Source organism: Trichechus manatus, unplaced genomic scaffold (genome assembly GCF_000243295.1).
Source record: "Trichechus manatus latirostris isolate Lorelei unplaced genomic scaffold, TriManLat1.0 scaffold00018, whole genome shotgun sequence".
NCBI classification, from domain to species: domain Eukaryota; kingdom Metazoa; phylum Chordata; class Mammalia; order Sirenia; family Trichechidae; genus Trichechus; species Trichechus manatus.
The window spans coordinates 4,414,722-4,435,386 of NW_004443954.1; the positions used below are offsets into that span (position 1 = coordinate 4,414,722).

The window sequence follows — 20,665 nt, forward strand, 5'->3', positions numbered from 1 at the left end:
GTTCTCTGTCAGTTTTCTCACTCCATTTGGTGCTTGGCTGAGTTCTTTATCTCTTCATTTGATGTTTTAGGGTTTCAGGATTGTTGTATTCTCTGTTCGGCTTAGTTTTTCGGATCTTTGCTGTGGAGGGACGGCGTGGTGCTTCTGCCTAGAGCACCATTTTTCTCCCACTTATTTGCTAATATTTTATTGGGATATTTGTATCTATGTCAGTGAGTGAGATTGAAACTAATTTTTGTTTTTGTTCTATTCTTGTCTGGATTCAGTGTCAAAATTATAATGGCCTCATGGAATGAATTGGGGGAGTATCCCTACTTTTTGTATTCTCTAAAGGATCTGACCTAAAATTAGAATGTTCTCTTCCTTGAAAGTCTGATAGAATTCATTTGTAAAATCATACAGGTCACTTGTTTTCTTTTGGGGAATCTTTAGTTTTGATTCAATTATTTTAATTATAGGACCCTTAAAGTTTTCTAATTCTTGAATCAGTTTTGGTAAGTGGCCATTTAGCCATTGGTTAAGTTTCAAATTTTAGTGGCATAAAGTTTGAGTCTTTGCTCTATCTGTAATTCCATTACTCTTTTTCTAATATTGTTTATTTGTACCTTCCATCTTTTTTCCTGACTAATCTCACCAGAGACTTTCTCTCTTCTTTTCAGTGAAGAACTTTTGTCTTTTTTCATCTTCTCTACTGTAACTTTGTTTTCTATTTCATTGATTTCTCCTCTTTCCTGTATTATCTTCTTCATTCTATGTTCTTTGGGTTTACTCTTTTTCTAACTTCATATATGGTATACATAGCTTCTTAATTTCCACCCTTTCTTCTTTTCTCACATACGAATTTAAGGTGTAAACTTCTCTATGTACAACTTTTGCTGCATTGCTCAAGTTTTGTGGCATTTTCTTTATGATTTAGTTGAAAGTACTTTTAATATCTATTATGATTTCTTTTTTAACTCATAAATAATTTAGAATGTGTATATAAACTTTTAAACATTTGGGACTTTTTGATTTATTATTAATGATGTCCAACTTAATTTCATTGATCTATATGATAACAATTATTTGAAATATATTGAGATTTGCTTAATGCCTAGAATCTGATTATTTTGTAGCTGGAGGGTCTTTTAAAGTGCAGGGTTCATTATACTGCTAAAAATGAAAGTCCTAATCATATTTTCCCCTCTGTTTCCAAACTTCCTATTCATCTTATGCATGAAAACAAAACAAAATAAACAAACAAACATTAGATTGAAATACTGAAGACACTTTTTTTTGACACTTGGAACTGAAATTGAAATTAAGTTAAATAATAATATTTTAAAGCAACATGGATCTATATATATAGTCAAAACCTTATATATTTATAAATAGAAGTATTTATACGTATTTACATGTTTAGGCACAGCATGTAGTGATTACTTGAGAATTTTGAATTTGGTAGATATGGGTTCAAATCTTGCCTCTCACAGTTACTAGGTATGTGCCTTTGGTCAAATTACTTAGCCTCCTTATGTCTTCTTTTTTAAATCTGTAATTCAAGATAGTACTAGTTACCTATGTCTTAGTGTTGTTGTATGGATGATCTAGATGTGAAGTACTTGACGTAAGGGGACCATTCAATAAATGTTACCTATTATCATTATTATTATCATCACCACTTTATAATAGAAACTTGATCAATCCTGTTTTAATTAGTGAATGGCTTATTTTGTTTAACAATTTTACTATTTTATTTCACTTATTTGCGAGGAGCTACCTCATTTGGGGAAAATAACTTGATAAACATTTAAGGTGTTAAATAAAACGAGTTAAGTATTTATGAGAGACTGTATCTTTTACTTCAGAATAAATTCCACAGCCATTCCATGTTTAAAGAAGCACATTATAGACTTATTTAATTTTATATAATTGAATATGAGCACTGAAGTTTTATAATTTACGTATTTTTTGAGGTGACTTACCATCAGAGTCACAGTCATTTTAGAAAATAAGTAGCGGCATTCTTATTTCAAAGAATGGGTTATATGAAGAACTAGTACTATTTAATGGTCATTTGTGGAACAAATATTTCACTCATCCACTATGTTTTATAGAATATTATTCATGTGTACTTACTTTAAATGGCTGAATTTTTGTTTGTTTGTTTTTTAACAGGTTCTGTCTTCATTGATCCTCTCCCTGGAGCACCACCTCAATACTTACAGAGACTTTCCAAAATGGCCATATTAGAGTATGACACCATTCGTCAAGAAACAACCAGAAAATCAAAAAAAGGCAAGAAACAAGAGCTGCGAGACTGCTGATAAATACTGTAGTGTGATGTTTTCTTCACTGACTTTGTCTTTCTTTTTTTTTTTATGAAACACGTGTGATATGATGTGCAATGATTTACATAAAAATAGAACTGTAAATAGGAAATAAATATGTTATATACAAAGTAATTTTTATTTTGTTACCATTACAAAGAGACATTTAGGTTAATGGCTTATGGGGACATAAGCATAAGAAAAATAATATTCCATTAATTTTATGCCCACTGATTATGTCTTTTGATTTAATTTGTAAATATTCTTAGAGTACTGTGCAATGAACTTCGTTAGGAGTTGCTGAGGATTCAAAGAAGAGTAAGCCAGTCTTTATTGCTGGGACTAGAAGGGGCCCAATAAGAGCCCCTCTTTTTCCTTACTTGAGTTTGGGAACAGTTGTGAGATAAGGACTCAAGCAGATGAAGATGAAATATTCAGCTTTGCTAATAAATCCTGGATGGGAAATCCTAGCTTAGATGCATGGCAACAATGAACCTCTTCCTATCGCTGAACTCCAGACTTGGGAAATGTACACACCCAGGTAGTGTTGACAACATCAGGCCTTATCTGAGATGCCCGAGCAGAACATGGCATCTCCTCTGTGTAGATTGGCAGATGCTTGAGAGGAAAGCAGGGGAGGGGAGGGAGGCTGCCTCACACCTGGCTGGTCCTCCTTAGCCAGATGACTCACTCCATGTCTATGGGGAGAGGAGGAAGGTATGGGTCAAGAGGAAAACCCCTCCTCAAGAAAGCTCAAAGAAATAAGTATCTGTCTCTATGCCCCTGAGAAACAAGGAGAAATCAAGGATACCAATGATCACCCCAGTGGAGAGTAGGAAAAATGCCATGAGAGAACCACAGAGGTTCAAAAATGGGCTATATCATCTAGCGGAGAGGAGACTGGGTGGAACAAAGCTGTTTGCGATGAGCTGCTAATGAAAGGTTGGTGGTTCAAACCCACCCAGTGGCTCCATGGGGGAAAGACTTGGAGAACTGCTTCTGTAAAGATTACAGCCAAGAAAACCTATGGAGTAGTTCCACTCTGTAGCACATTAGGTCACCAGGGGTTGGAATCCACTTGACTGCTACATTTTCTTTCTTTTTTTTTTTTATAATATCCAGTGGAGGCAGTCAGAGAAAACTTCATGGAAAATGAAGTGTTTGAAATGGGTCTTAAACACAGGGAAGAAAGATGAGGGTATTTCTAGAAAGATGGAGTAACATAATCAAGCACTTGGCTGGAGCATTGGGTAATAATGAGCAAGCGTCATAAATTCAAATGCCTACAGGGAGCAAGCTGGTACCAAGTGGCGTGACGCTGATCAGGTAAAGACTGTGGTGCGCTGGGTCATGTTACTCTAATCAAAAGGGCACTCACAGCCTAGTTTTCAGCCCTTTGTGCAATATGAGAATGTAGGCTCGAAGTTGCCAAATGTTATGGATTGAATTGTGTCCCCCCCAAAAATGTGTGTTAACTTGGCTAGGCCATGATTCCCAGTATTGTGAGATTATCTACCATTTTGTCATCTGATGTGATTTTCCTATGTGTCATGAATCTTACCTCTATGATGTTAATGAGACAGAATTAGAGGTAGTTATGGTAATAAGGCAGGACTCAATCTACAAGATTAGGTTGTGTCTTAAGCCAATCTCTTTTGAGATATAAAAGACAGAAGTGAGCAGAGAACAGGGGGACCTCATACCACCAAGAAACAAGAGCCAGGAGAATAGCGTGTCCTTGCTATGAGTCAGAATGAACTCGATAGCAATGGGTTTGTTTTTTTTTTTTTTGGGTTTGGACCCAGGGTCCCTGCGCTGAGAAGCTCCTTGACCAGGGGAAGATGGATGACAAGGAGCTTCCTCCAGAGCCAACAGAGAGAGAAAGCCTTCCCCTGGAGCTGGCACACTGAGACTGGAGGAACCCTCGAAGCCATGGCCCCCGGATGCTCTGTTAACCCAGAGCTAAAACTATTCCTGAAGCCCATTCTTTAGACAAAGATTAGACTGGACTATAAAACATAAAATAATACTTGTGAAGAGTGTACTTCCTAGTTCAAGCAGATACACAAGACCAAGTGGGTAGCTTGTGTTCAGAGGCAGGATGAGAAGGCAGGAAGGGACAGCAGCTGGTTTGATGGACATAGGAAACTCAGGGTTGAAAGGGGGAGTGTGCTGTCACATTATAGGAATTGCAACTACTGTCACATAACAATATGTGTATAAATTTTTGTATGAGAAATTAACTTGAACTGTAAACTTTCACCTAAAGCACAATTAAAAAAAAAGAAAGAAAGAAAACCCGATGGAGCACAGTTCTACTCTGACATACATGGGGTCGCCATGAGTTGAGGTCAACTTCACAGCAACTGGTTATGACTCAAATGCTTAACATCTCTTTGATTTTTCTATCTGGATTTTTCAGCATTTGAAAATAAGGGGACTGTCAACTAGAACTATGAATAGCTGGCTCCTATCTGAACAGGTTTGGGGTGTTGAGTTGTTTATTAGGGCACAATAAACGACCAATGTCCGCAGACAGCCCCGGTTCAGAAGAAAGCTGAACTTTAGCTGCTTTAGAATAAATATTTGTGTTTCCTAGAGCAGTTCTTGCCGCTTAATGTATGGCTTTTCAAAATGCTTACAGTCTGTGCCCTGATTGATGCTATGTTTAAAGAAGTATAGCAATTGCCACCCATACCTGGTGATCCCACCAAAGTATAAAGCTAAACACAGAAAATGTATGAGTTCATCATTACAGGCACAATTTACTTTTCCTGGAACAAAGCTGGCATCTACATACTATGGATATGGGAGAGGGATGCTTTTTGTTGCATTGAGAGTGTTTTGTGTGTGCCTTATTTTTATCAGTCTGTAAATTTTATACAACTCTACAAATCTGAGTATAATCTAAGATAGCGTGTACATGAAAAGAGAACAAAAACCTATCTTGCAAAACTAGATCTGGGGAAATGAAGCCATGTTAATGCCTTAAAATTGATTATTTCTGAGATAGCCGAGAGATTTAGTCTATGCTTATAGAGTGTTGTTTTGGAGAGATTTAGTCTATGCTTATAGAGTGTTGTTTTGGCAAGAAAGAGAAAGAGGAAGAAAGGAGAAAATACACCTCTGGCTCACAGACAAGCCAGTTTCATTTAATGCAATTTTTTTTTAGCAGATTAAATACATCTACAATTTGACTTACAGGTTAGAAGATTTGGCACATATACTTAAAAACAATGTCTCCCACCTCTTTCCCTGCTGCCCCTTATCACAACCACAGGTCTTGTTTCTACAATCTTGGGTTGTCTTGTGTTTTGTTAGTACTGACTTCCTTCTCTCCGATTTCACTGTTCTCTTCTTGGCTTCATTCCTGCCGCCCACCAAATTGCCAAAAAATTCTGAAACTTTGTTCAAAGGGGGAAAAATGATCTGCACAGAACTGTGGCCGGATAGCTCATAAAAAACTGAAGTAGCTATACTCTCATATACTAACCTTGCTCACGTGAGTTTAGCTTTCCCCTGCTGTAGCAAGAGTGTCCCCTCTTCTGGGCTGGGGTAGAGGTGGAGGGGTGGGTGTTAGTAACGGGGTGGGTAGTATTACCTTCCCAGGAAGAAGGGGAAAGTGTTTCTGTGTTTCTAAGTTCAGTTGAATTTAACCCTGAAAAGGCTAAAACCAGTGAACCAGTTGCTGACGAGACAAAAATAAAGACCTTAGCGGAGTCCTTGGGGTGCAAACAGTTAAAGCACTCGGCTGCTACCAAAAGGTTGGAGGTTCAAGTCCACTCAAAGGCACATTGAAAGAAAGGCCTGGCAATCTACTTTCAAGAAATCAGCCATGGAAGACCCTATGGAGCTCACTTCTACTCTGACACATACGAGGTCACCATGAGTTGGAGTCACCTCCAAGGTAACTGGCTTAAAGCTCTTAGTAAAATGTCTGCTGCATGGTGTTGAATTACATCAGCTATTATTACCCTTCACAATGTTCCCACCTATTAGAGATTGAACAAAAGCCTTGGAGCATCCAGGGTGGTGTGGGAATTAGAAATACCACAGCCATGGTATGGTAACCAGAGAAGGGCTGGATCAACGATCTGCCACTTTCCCTCCAGTTTGGAAGAGGATTGAGGAGGATACAATTACCAATTCCTGATGTACTTTTCAATCTCAGCAGAAAGGGTATAATTTTAACAAGATGAAAGGAGGCATGCAGGCTCTGGGTAACAAAGAAAACCACAGGCCACCCTTGAGTGTCGCACCTTATCTGAATCATCTGAAGAAATCCTGACTGAGAGAGGCTGGGTGGCAAAAGGCTAACATGGTGCACTCCCATCAGCCCTCACTCTCCCACTGAGGGGAGAGGAACCCAACTCTTCCCATAATTGCTGATGTTAAGATGGCGGATGGCAGTAAAAATGTGTTTTAGAAAGACTTTTATAAGCATTCCTGAGCTCTGTTCTACCAGGGTGGCAGCTCTGTTTCTTAAGTTGTCTAATAAAGATTTAAGTTTTGACTTAGGGAAAACAGCTCCCTAGATTTTATCCCTAGCTCCATTTTGAAAGATAATAAGTACTCATATTGGAGTTTAATTAAAAATGTTGGTATGTAGTCTCTCTTCTTATTTTATTGTGATTTAGGTGAAAATTTACAGGGCAAATTAGTTTCTCATTCGAAAATTTATACACAAATTGTTTCGTGACATTGGTTGCAATCCCTGCAATGTGTCAGCACTCTCCCCCTTTTCACCCTGAGTTCCCCATTTCCATTTATCCAGTTTTCCTGACCCTTCCTGCCTTCTCCTCATCTTTGCTTTTGGGAAGGTGTTGTCTGTTTGGTTTCTTATACTTGATTCATCTAAGAAGCATGTTCCTCACGTGTGTTACTGTTTGTTTTATAGGCCTGTCTAATCTTTGGCTGAAAGGTGATCTTCGGGAGTGGCTTCAGATCTGAGTTAGAAAGGTGTGTATGTAGGGTATAGCTTGGGGGTTCCTCTAGTCTCTGTTAGACCAGTAAGTCTGGTCTTTCTTGTGGATACATATTCTCTTAAATAATGTTTGACACTGACCCCCTTCTCTTTTCAAGAAAGACACCAGTATCCAACTATTATTATTTTGGTTCAAGAAAACAGCACAGAATCTAGTATTTCCTCTCACACTGCTCTCTCTCCTCCTGCTGGCCCCTCCCTTCCAATAGTCCCCATACCTTCATTCTCAGCCCTGTTGCACAATGGTTAACAATGAGACAATAAAGACAGACATGAATTTAGTGCACTTGGAATTGTCAGTCAGTGAGGGGATTTGCTATATTGGCCTCCATCTTGAAAAGAGCAACTTTTCACTATCTCCTCCACCCCCACAAGTTGTCATGGAAGTGGTACTAGGAGTCTGAGGTCAGTAAACCATAAGAGTTATCAGATTGCTGAAAGGGGAGGGACATCTCCATGGAGAACTGTAACATGAGGATAGGTCCAAAGCAGTTAATTTCCAAGGATGTGCAGATTAGTAACCACCATTGTCACCTGCCCAATCTATGTCAGGTACTGTACTAAGCATTTAACAACCGTTATTGTATTTATTCTTCACAACGGCCCAAGGAGACAGGTATTAGTGTTATCATTATTACCCCCATTTTTCAATGAGGCTCAGAAAAGTAACTTTCTTGAGGTCACATAGCTAGTTATGGCAGAACTGAGATTCGAACCCATGTCTGTCTTACACCAAAGCCCATGCGTTTTGCTACTATGCTGCACTCCAGGGCATGGGGCCCTCTGTGGGATAATAGAAAAGACAGGCTACTCTTACAAGCAGTTTATAGCCTAGAATGAACTGGAATGCATGTAATACTGTCTTGATTCTTTACCTTAAATTATCCTCACTATTGTTCACCAAGCAGAAGGTACGTGAAGTTTAATTTTGTCATGTGAGGAAAGAGTCACACTGGTAAAATTATGTCCCAGCGTGTGGTTTAGATTCACTTCCCCAAAGGCAATGGCGTGGAGACTTGAATGTTTACTCTGTGGGCACAAATGAGACACTCAGAGCAAGGCCACCAGGTGAGGTGGCCTGGGCTCGGGCGCAGGCTGGCATGAGAGAATGATGTGACATGTGAGATGTTGCAACAAATCTCAGTATTTTTATTGAGTTAAGAAAACAGTGTCTTCCAGGAGTGGCTAAGTTGCGGACCCCATGGTGTGACAGAAGAATAGGTTCTCCTAATTATTACTGATTTACTTGCATGAGAGAATGACTTCCCACTAGCTGTGTTATTGAAGGTAATATATGACAGGCACTGTAGGAGACCTTAAGAATATAAAGATGAATTGTCTCTTTGGTACTTCATTGAGGGAAAGACAGACTCATAAGCAATAAATTCTAATATTGATGTATAGCGCAGAAATGGAAGTTTGTATAAGGTGCGCTGTGAGCACAGAAATCAGAAGGGCTAGTCCTGCTTGAGGAACTCTGGTGGTGCAGTGGTCAAGCGCTCTGCTGCTAACCGAAAATGTTGGTGGTTCAAGCCCACCAGCTGCTCTGAGGGAGAAAGATAGGGCAGTCTGCTTCCGTAAAGATTACAGCCTTGGAAACCCTATGGGGCCATTCTACTCTGTCCTATAGGGTTGCTCTGAGTCAGAATAGACTTGATGGCAGCGGGTGGAATCCTGCTTGTGAGAGTTACAGGAGATTCTCCACATTTGTCTTTTGAATGAGACCTTGCTAAGCAGAGAAGATGGAAGGAAGTCATTTGCAGAGTGAAGGAACACTATGTTCAATGGCCTGGAGGTATCAACGTGTATGAAATTACTGGGGAATTGTGAGAAATTTGTGGCTGGATAATGAGATGTCTATGGGGAAGTGAGGAAGGTGGCGAGTGGTGGTTAAGTACAGTTTATGACGAAGATATACGGTAAATCTCTTTCATATGTGTGTATATATAGTTTTAAAACTGAGTTTCATCCCAAAAAAAGTGATAAAGAAAGCATGACAATGCAATTTTTATGACCACATCTTTTAGAAAAAGGTTCACATTTCCAAATATTTCAAATATATTCCATAATAATTCCTTTGGGTCATAGTTGACTTTTGGCCACCAAGTTCTCCGTCTAAGTAAAACTCTAGAAAGCAGAGAAACTCCTTTTACAATTATAAAAGATAAAACTGATGATAACTTTTTGTGGTTTAAGATGTATTTCTGGCAGATCGAGGAGGGACCATTGAATATTTTCCTGATGTTGCAAGGGAAACAATTAAAAACCACTTCAACGTAAAATAGAGAAAACGAAGGGTAAACCCATAGATGTGTTCGTTTCATTACTTTTAAATCATCCAAGTAACCGCCATGAATAAGTGTGGACTGCTCTATTTCATTGTCTAAGCTTTCAAATGGACAAAAATAATAATTTCAAGTTTCAGATAAAAGAACTTAATGCATGTCATAATTTGCTGGGCTTCCGGGCCATTCCAATCTTTATGCTGTTACCTGGTTAATGATGACTTTTAAGCAAGTTAGAAACAATAATAGAAAAAAGAGATTTACTCTAAGAATCCTCTTTGAAATAATGCTAAGGCAGTTGAAAACTTCCTAGTTGTCCAAGGGGTAGGTGGGAGGGAGGGGAAAAGGAGGAGTCACTGCTTATGGGACATTGAGCTTGTTAAGGGTAATGGAAAAATTGGAGGAGGGATAGTGTTGATGGCTACATAACGTGATGAACACAATTAACGTCACTGAATTGTACATGTGAAGAATGTGGAGATGGCAAATATTATGCTGCATATATATTCACCATAATTTAAAAAAAAACACCTTCAATGAGATACTCCTTCCTCACCCCAGCCCAAAAACCTCCGAGGGTGGAAGAAACAGTGGAGATCCTGGAACCACCAGGATACCTCCTCAGAGGGTTTGAGAGATTTGAACACTTTGATCTCAGATTTGGCTCTCTGAGCCTCTCCCAGAGGTTGTGTTCTGTTCAGCCCTGGCTCCTGATCCACTCAGAAAGGTCTCCAGAGAAAGAAGAAGGTTCTGGAACAAGAGATAGACTATTACAATTCAAACTTTCTTAGGTGATCACAAAGAGAAGTAGAACATAATCACTATAACAGAATGGCTTAATTTAAATCTTAAAAGGAGACAGTGAAAAACAAATGTAAAAACATATTTCAAATTCCAAGGAGAGAATCAAATTAGCACCAACCCCCACTTCAACCCCAAGTGTGTTAACGGAGTCTAAAATGCCCGAGGAATCACAGGGCTGTTCATTCATTGTTTTGGAAAAGGAATTTGTTATTAGCATATCAATGTGCATCTCAACCGTTTTATGGATTTTAGTTTTCAATGCTCCCCTTTCATGTTCTGGAATTTTTCTTGGAACAAGGCCTATCCATCGTGCAGGATTACACATGGCCAGATTCATTTTACGTTGGATGACAAATTGCATTTGAATTCATAGGGTTGAAAGGTCAGAGCTGTTCTCTATTAGATCAGCCAGGCTCCCTCAAAGTGTCTCAGTCATGAGACCATGCTGAAATCCCCAAGCAGTCTATGCTGCTGCCTGCTCACGTCCTCATGAATACTGAATTCTGCACTGACTTGGATTCCTCATTACTGACTCTGTCAAAAGGACGGCATCACAGCTGCAGGACTGACAATGTAAACCCAGCATGGTGTCATTCATTGTGGGCAACCCATTGTCAATGATAACCCAGAATTTTGAAACAGATCTGTTTCCTGAGCCCTAGGTCACTACGAGTTGAAATTAACTCTACGGCAATGGGTTTAAATATGACATATGTCTCTAGGCTCTACTCCAATTTGCCAAGCAGAGAGCACTATGTGAGAATAAGCCCCTTAAAACCAAAACCCGTTGCCATTGAGTCAATTGCAACTCATAGTGACCTTATAGGATACAGTGGAACTGCCCCCATTGGATTTCCAAGGCTGTAATCTTTACTGAAGTAGACTGCCACATCTTTCTCCCTCGGAGAGGGAGAGGTTCGAATCCACCAGCCTTTCAGTTAGCAACCAGGGCTCCTTATGAGCCCCTTAAAACCAAAAAAACAAACTTATTGCTGTCGAGTCAATTCCAACTCATAGCGACCCTATGGGACAGAGTATAACTGCCCCTATAGGGTTTCCAAGAAGTGGCCAGTGGATTCGAACTGCTGACATTTTGTTAGCAGCCATAGCTCTTAACCACTGCACCACCAGGGCTCCATAAGCCCGTTGTTGTTGTAGCTGCTGTCCAGTCAATTCCAACTCATAGCGACCCTATAGGACAGAGTAGAACTGCCCCAGAGGGTTATAAGCCCCTTAGCCAGAGGTAAATCCAGAATTGTCAAGAGGGGAACAAAAGCATAGTTCGATACTTCTAAAACAGGAAAGAAAAATGCCATAGAGTTGACTGCATCTCATGGCAACCCCATGTGTGTCAGAGTAGAACTGTGTTCCATAGGGTTTTCAATGGCAGATTTTTTTTTTTTTTTTGGAAGTAGATCTCCAAGATTTTCTTCCGAAGTACCTTTGGGTGGACTCAAATCACCAGCTTTTATGTTATCAGTCAAGCATGTAAACCATTTGCACTACCCAGAGACTCCTTCTAGAACATCAAGTAACAGAGAATTTAGAAGTTGCCAATTGTAAAGTGAATGAAGCAAGTTTCTAATCTAAGTAGCCTGCAGGCCCACTTGCCCTCAGCACAGGCGTTTACCTAGTGGAGAAGGTTTTGTTGTGCTTTGTTCACATTAATTTGGTTAAGTGGACTGAGCGGTCCCAAGATGCTTGGACCTCCTACCAGTACTTCTTCATATGTGTGTGTGTGTGTGTGTGCGCGCGCGCTCTGTATAAATGTCATGCTGCACACATACAAACACACTTAAGGAGAAACACCACACCAATTCAGACACTGCAAATTTTAAATTCTGTGCCATTCACTCAGGTATGGGTTAGAATTTAATTTTACACCATTGAGTTTTGATAGCTCTTTAATAATGTAAACAAGATCATAAGTAAAATACTCAGGAAAATATTTTTTTCTGTACTTATAAGCTTTAGTTATCACACAAACCACTCACATGTTAATTCAAGTCTTTGACGTATTTATTTAAGCGGATCTTTTCAAGTCCTTTACTAGGCTATGTTAAGACCCGTTTGTTCAGTTAAATAATTATTTACCCCTTCTTTTCTCCAGCCTATAGCAATGAGCGCCCTAAATTAAATAGGTTCTCAGAAACATCTGTTAATAATTACACTGAAAGTTACAATAATTAGTCATCATTGTACTTTAGTTACTAAATGTACATTAAAGTAATAAATCTATAAAGAGGCCACAATTCAAACTTTTCCCTTCAATAAGTATTTAATAACAGCTCTTTTATTTAGCCCCTATTTTAGTTGAATGCTAAATGCTTTACATCCATCATCTTGATTTTGATCTGCCCTATGAGGTAAGTAAATATGATACTGATTTTACAGAGGAGATTCAGAGAAGTTAAGTAACTTGCTCCAGCTCACACAGTGAGTGAGTGTCAGAGCTGAGATTCAAACTCACATCTTCCTGATTGCAGAGCTAGTGCTCTTACGCACTATGCTGTACTGCATTCATAGCAGGGCCAAACTGGTCCCCCATGTGTCTCAACTGGGGGGACTTTCTCTTTAATTTATTTTTTTATTGTGATCAATAAGTATGTAACAAATTGTTTGCCTTTTCAACATTCTTCACATGTACAATTCACTGACATTTGTTGTGTTTATCCCACTCACCCATTACCATTATCCATTTCCAGTTTTTCTCATCACCCCTAACAGAAGCTCAGTGTCCCAACAGGGGGAATTTCTACTGTTGCTCTTCACGAGCAGTGGGGACAGGGCCTGGCCTCTGTGCAGTCACTCAGCAAACACATGCCCTGCCCTTGTGGGACTTTAGAAGAAAGAGTCATGGTTAAAGACCAAACAAAAGGTAATATCCACAACAGGAAAGACTTGTTAGCAAATTCATGAATCAGATTGTGATTTAGCTAATACAGAAGGATTCTTGTATAGAACAAAACCCCAGATTCTGCTGGCTTTTGTTGGACTGTGAAAATATTGACTGAAAGACTTAGCAGCTATTATTCATTCATACTTTTGAAGAAGGCAGAAGGCTTTAATTCAAATGATGATTAATGTTGATAATACAAGTGCAAACAAGATTTATTTATCATTTAAAAATATGTACAATTTAGTTCTTTCTATAAAGGTTTCAGGTGACAGATCCTAATAAATGAACTGATTGATTTTACTCTGTTCGTTAGTCTTTAGACACATTCCAAGCATAAAGATGTTACAAATTCAGTTCAATTCTCCACATGTTTGTTGATAGGCTACATATGCTGTATTAGTTTCTTGGGGCTGCGGTAACAAATGACCACAAACTGGGTGGCTTAAAACAACAGACACTTATTCTCTCACAGTTGTGGAGGCCAGAAGTCTGAAATCAAGGTCAGTAGGGTTGGTTCCTTCTGGAGGCTCTGAGAGGATCTGCTGCATGCCTCTCTCTCCTAGCTTCTGGTAGCTGCCAGCAGTCCTTCGCTTGTAGCTGCATAACTCCGATTTCTGCTTCACACAGCCTTCCCCCTGTAAGTTTCTGTCCATTCTGCCTCTGTTTTCTCTTGTAATGGTATCTTCACTGGATCTAAGGCCCACATTAATCCAGGATAATCTCATCTCGAGATCCTTAACTTAATTACATCTGTAAAAAGCCTTTTTCCAAATAAGACCACAGTCACAGGTTCTGGGAGGACATATCTTTTGGGATGCCACCATTCAACCCAATACATATGCCAGGTGGATGCTGGGGACACTTGTCTTTAAGGACTAGCAGGGTAGCAGGACAGGCAAATGTACATGCATTGAGTCTGGAATTCAAATTTTAAAATGATGGTTATGAACATTATGATCCATATAAGAACCTTGACCTAAGCACTATCACACCAAAATCTGGCACAAGCAATGAAAGATTAACAATGAAATTATGAAGCACTTTAAGAAAGAAGCAGGAGTACCATTATAACACTGATAGTAGACTTAAAATTAAATCAGAGTACCCTAACACCTTTGGATTTGCCTAAACAAGAAATTAAATTTTCTTTTTATTTTAATCAGCTAATTTAACCTTTCTTGCAAAGGGGTAGGTTAAATTAATTTGGGAAAAAATTTGCCAAATAAACTAGCCTAACGCTCTAAGTTAATAACTGGTTGCATGATCTATGAGACAAGGGTGCCTGTTCTCACAACTGCTATTCAGTATTGTACTAAGAGTCCTAGCCACAGCCATTAGGCAAGAAAAAGAAATAAATGTTATCAAAATTTGGAAGGAGGAAGTAAAACTATCCTATATCTAGAAAATCCCAAAGAGTCCACAAGAAAGCTTCTAGAGCTAATAAATGAATTCAGCAAAGTGGCAGGGTATGAGATCATACACAAAAATCAGTCAGTTTTTGTACATTAGCAATGACCATTCTGAAAGGGAAATTATGGAAACAATTTGGTTTACAATCACATCTAAAAGAATAAAATACCTAGGAATAAATTGAACCAAAGAAGTGAAAGACTTGTACGCTGAAAACTATGAAATCATTACTGAAAGAAATTAAAGAAGACCTAAATAAATGGAAGGACATTCCATGTTCGTGGATTGGAAGACTTCGTATTAAGATGTCAATATCATCCATAGCAATCTATAAACACAATGCAATCCCCATCAAAATTCCAACAGCCGTCTTTGCAGAAATAAAATGCCAATCCTAAAATTTATATAGAACTTCAAGGGGCCCTGAAGAGCCAAAGCAATCTTGAAAAAGAGGAACAAAATATATATAGTATGTTCTGATTTCATACATAAAGAACACACTATAAAGCTACAGTAATCAAAACAGTCTGGTACTGGTGTGTGGTTGTTAGCTGCCACTGAGTCAGTCCCTGAATCATGGTGAGCTCACGTTACAGAATAGAACTAGAACTGTTCCATAGGATTTTCTTCACTGTCATCTTTATGAAAGCAGTTTGCCAAACCTTTTCTTCTGTGGAGCTGCTGGCTGGGTTTGAAGCAGCTGATTGCAAACTACTTGCACTACCCAAGCTCGTTGGTACTGGTAAAATGATAGACATATTGACTAAAGGAATAGAAATGAGAGTCCAGAAATAAACCTGAACATCTATGGTCAATAATTTTCTTTTTTTCTTTTTTTTTTTTTTAAATGTTTTATTGTACTTCAGGTGAAGGCTTACAGAACAGATAGTTTCTCATGTAACAGTAACACACATGCTGTTTTATGACATTGGTTAACAACCCCACAACATTTTAACCCTCTAAATACTCAACTTTTTTTTTTTTTTGGTGAAATTAGACATAGCCAAAATTACGCAATTTCAAAAATTTTTTTTACATACACATTTAAGTGACATTGACTACGCTCTTCTAATTATGCTGTTATTCTCACTTAAGATGAAGGCTTACAGGACAAAATAGACTCCCATTTGACAGTTACTACAAATGTTGCCCTATGACAATGGTTAACAATCTCACAACACATCAACAATATCCTTACTCTATTTTGTGTTCCCTATCATCAGCTTTATGGTCAATAATTTTCGACTAGTGTGCTAAGTCCATTCAATGAGGGAAAGAATAGTCTCTTTAATAAATGGTGCTGTGACAACTGGATTTCCACATGCAAAAAAGAAAAAGGAAAAAGTTGGACCCCTACCTCACACTATATATAAAAATTAACTAAAATGGATCAAGGTTCTAAATGTGAGAACTTAAACCATAAAACTCTTAGAAGAAAACATAAAGGTACTGCTTCAGGACCTACACTTCAACAGTGGATTCTTAGACACCAAAAGCATGAGTAACAAAAGACATGATAAATAAATGGGAATTCATCAAAATTAAAAACTTTTGTTTATCAAAATATTTTATCAACATTTGGAAAAGGACAGCAAGAATGGTTAAACAACTTGAAAAATGTAATCAATGTCATTGAATTGTACATGTAGAAGTTGTTGAATTGGTGTATGTTTTGCTGTGTATATTTTCAACAAAAATGAAATAAATTATTTTTTAAAAAAGACTTTATCAACAAAGTGAAGAGACAGTCTACAGATTGGGAAAAAATTGGGGGTAACTGTATACAACGAACCTTTGACTGCTTCATGGGAGGTAAGAGGGTTTCCCACACTTCCCCCATAGGCGAAAAGGTTTTGCTTCTACTCCTTCCCAAAAGCAATGGATTTTTTTTTTTTTGTTTCAGGCTCCTTGTGGCAAGAGGATTTGCTTCCCTACTACTATTGGCTTAAAGGCTTTCCTTTGTAGGAAAGAAGTGTCCGGGGAAATGGATGGACTTCAGCTACACCTGTGCCACTGAGGGGCTCTCTCTCTCTCTCTCTCTCTCTGGTCTCTTGTCCTTTCCCCAGTCTTTCTCATGAGCACCAGCTAGAGGCCTGTTGTATAGAGCTTGCAAGTGAGTGCAAACTCCTCTTACACTCCCAACTAACACGCTAGCCCTCACTGGCTTTTAAGAATTGGTTAAAATTTTAGCTGATTTCTTTCTATCCACTTGTATGCAGCCACCTCTTCCTCCCTTGTTCTCTGAGAGGTGGAAGAGTGTTTTCCTCCCATCTCTTCTTGGAGGTTAGTCATTCTTTGGAACTCAGTTTACTTGGTTGACTCATGACCTTGCTTTTTGATGGTTTCCAAAAATGTTGTGATTTTGTAGATTATCTGGCATTTCCTTTTTTGTTGGGAAGAGCTGTGTTCTCTTGTGGCTTTCTACATCCTAAGTGGAAGCAGAAACTTCCTGGAGGGGTTTAAGCAACAGAGTGGTATTATCTGATCTGCATTTTGAAAAGCTCCTTCTGGATGCTTCGTGGAGAATGCATATTAGGGGGAAGTGGGGAGACCATTGAGGAGGTTAGTAAGATTGTTTAATCATGAGAAAATGGTGGCCTAGACTAGGATGGTGCCTGCCAAAGGAGAAGGAGGGATTTGGGAGATATTTTAGAAGTAAACTAAAAGCATTTGATGATGGAGAGAATGAGAGGGATGAGGGAAAGGGAAGAATGAAGGATGATTCCTAGACTTAGTTTGAACAATTGAATGAATGTTGGTGCCCCTTACTGACAGGAAAACACTGGAGGAGGAACAGATCGGGGGTGGGGGGAATCAAGCATTCTGTGTTGGTCACGTGAAGTTCTAGATCAAGTGGGGATATAAGTCAACCATTGGAGACTCACATCCTGAGCTCAGAGGAGAGTCTGGTCTGACAGTTTACCAATGTGCGTTAACAGTGGACAGATGGTATGTAAAGTCTTGGGTCTGGACAGTATTAAATAGGAAAAGGATGTAAATAGAAGAGACTGCTCATGGCTGAGCCCCGGGGCGTTCCAACATTTGACAGAGGAAGGGGAGGAAGAAGGAGCATTAAAGAAACAGAGAAGTGGCAAGGAGACAGAGGAAAGACTTCAACCATTCTTTGAAGGAAAATTTGAATCTAGATTTTCTAGGAATCTATAAGTCACAAAACCACTTTATTTCATTCAAGAGAAGCTTGAAATAAATATAACTCGATTAACTCTTTTGATTATTAGCTTGATAAGCAGGCTGATGACAGGGACATTGGTTGTTCCTTGGTAAAATTCTTGCCTTCCATACCGGAGTTCGATTCCTGGGCAATACGCCTCTTGTGCAGTCACTCCACCACCTGTCTGTCCGTTGAGACTTTGGTGTTGCTATGATGCTGTATAAGTTTCAGCGGAGCTTCCAGACTAAGACAAACAAGGAAGAAAAGCCTGGTGATCTACCTCCAAAATGTCAACCAATAAGAACCGTATCGATCACAAGGTTTAATGATGTTGTACACAGGGTCTCCATTAGTTGGGGGCCAACTCAATGGCAGCCAACAGCAAGACTGCTGACTGCCCTTTGAGAAAGGAGCAGGAGCCCTCTGGGCCCGGGATCTTGCCTGATACCAAGCAGAGGTATGTCCTGCTGGGCAAAGACAATGAACTCTGTTTCCAAGACTAACCACAGATGAAGTTTAGTAGTGGGTCCTTCAAATTCCTCTCCAAGTCCCACAAAACCAGGATGAAGCCTTCATTTGGAGCTCAGTAACCAGGTTTCAGGTAGTTGCATGATTCACTTTCTTACTGAATCTTTATTAAGCTTTACAGATACGTGTCTGTCTCAGAGGCATCACGCTCCTGTTTAAAAACTTGCTTCTCCTTTCTCCCCTGAGGCAGACGGCCCTCGGTGCTGTTCTGACGGGCACTGGCCGCATCGCACAGATTCCTTCTCTGGTCTTTGCATATGTTATTGTGAAATCCACTGGTTCTTCAAAGGAGATACGCTCTGTTGAGTAAGAGAAATGTGGCTAAAGAAACAGGCTAATGAGGCTGATTAGATGCTTTTATTGGTTGTGACCTTTTTACTTAACCCTGAGAATGCATTGTTTTTGGTTTTAAAAATAAATCATATATCTCATATTTCTTTCATTTGGCATCTGAATCACATGCAGACTTATACTACGTAACAGAGTTTGGAGAGAAAAACAAATATTAATGTGAGTTTGAATTGTTTTTTAGGCTAGTTATAAACAATATTCTGCCCAAGTATATGAAACGAGCCACATGTAGGAGGGTGAGTGTTTGCCTGAAGGCACCATGCACCAACAATGCTGGTTGTTTCTTAGCAACCATAGAAGGTCACCGGTTTCAACATGCACCTAGCATCTGCTGAGAAACTCTTTAGGAATTAACTTTGTTGGACTGCAGACGCTGCTCAGTTCCCTAATTACCCTTTTCTTCTCCTCTAAGACTTGCAACCACCAGCTGTATGTCAGTTCATCGAACTGTGGCGGGTTTGCATGTTGCTATGATGTTAAGATGGTCTTTTTTCTTTCACTGTATTATAGCTATAAAAATGCTGTCAATGTGGTGACAAGTTAAAAATATTTAAGGAAGTCCTGTTTTTAAGAAATTAGATAAACAACGGAGCCCTGGTGGCACAGTGGTTAAGAGCTCGGCTGCTAACCAAAAGGTCGGCAGTTCGAATCCACCACCGCTCCTTGGAAACCCTGTGGGGCAGTTCTACTCCGTCCTGTAGGGTTGCTATGATTTGGAATTGACCTGACGGCAACAGGTTTGGGGTTTAGATAAACAATCACCTGCATTTAATAAAACTATAAGAATTTATCTTATAAGAGGACTAATTGTCAAGGGTTTACTGAAAAGGAAAATCCCCTTGTATGTCAAAACATAATTGGGTGTGACGTTTGATTCCCATGCAATTTCTCAGGGGCACATCGATAATGAGAAGGAAAGCACAACCACATTTTGCCTGTTATCAAGCAAGTCATAACGCGCAGCCTTGAAGTGCCCTGGAGTGCCCTATTGCACTTTGCTTTTACCCTGAGTTAGCAAGGTACTTGTGCTCACAGCTAAAAACAGCTCACTCCTATCCCACCCTTAGAGGGGCTGGGAAGAGTAACCATTAAAGGATAATTTAGGACAGAGAATTTGTTTTGTTTTTTAATTGTGGTAAAATATATATAACAAAATTTACCAGTTTAACCTTTTTTTTTTTCTTTTTTTCTAGTAACTGTTAGTGAGGAAAGTGGGCTGGATGGCTGGATGGGGCCGCGCCCTCAAAGGAGACACCCCAACTTGCCCCCGTGCAATGGAGGCTCAGCGCTGCCAGCTCTTCCAAGCTGTCAAGAGGAGCTAAAAAGATGACTTTGTATGCGAAGTCTCCCAATTTTTAATGTTGGCCATGAATCCCATTTTGAAAAGAACCCTGCATGAGCCAGACAAAATGCATCTGTGGGCTGCACCCCCGTGGACTGCTCATTTATGACCTCCGGCAAGTGACAGACCCCAGCAGGGCTGGATGTCAGAGGCCTCAGTTCCAGTCACCACGATGGCCTCCTTTGGGACCTTGGGTCAACCAGTTCATGTCCTGGTTCCTGTGGCTTATCCTTGATAAACGTAATAGCTCCCGCCTCTCACTGACCTACAAACAACTTCGCAAGGTGAGTATAAAAACCAAACACCAGTTGCTGTCCAGTAGACGCAGATTCCTAGCGACCCCACGTGTGTCGGAGCAGAGCTACTCCATAGGGTTCTCAATGATTTTTCAGATCACCAGGCCCTTCTTCACCAGGCCTCGGGGTAGACGCGAACCTCCAACCTTTCAGTTAACAGCCAAGTGCATTAACTGTCTGCCCCACTTAAGGACTCCTAAGGAGCCCTGGTGGGTCAATGGTTAAGTGCTCTGCTGCTGGCTGAAAGGTTGGTTTGAACCCACCAAGCGCTCTGTGGGAGAAAAG

General features: G+C 39.7%; 1 protein-coding gene across 1 annotated transcript in view; it reads left to right on the forward strand.

Annotated features, from left to right (window-relative positions):
- The window catches only part of CUNH8orf89 (chromosome unknown C8orf89 homolog), a 25,372-nt gene extending 23,048 nt beyond the window's left edge, over window positions 1-2,324 (forward strand). The window contains exon 4 of the mRNA XM_012554432.2: window positions 2,158-2,324. Coding sequence (XP_012409886.1) covers window positions 2,158-2,306 — 149 coding nt within the window. The 3' untranslated portion in view covers window positions 2,307-2,324. The remainder of the gene's footprint in view (window positions 1-2,157) is intronic.
- The last annotated feature ends 18,341 nt before the right edge of the window (window positions 2,325-20,665 follow it).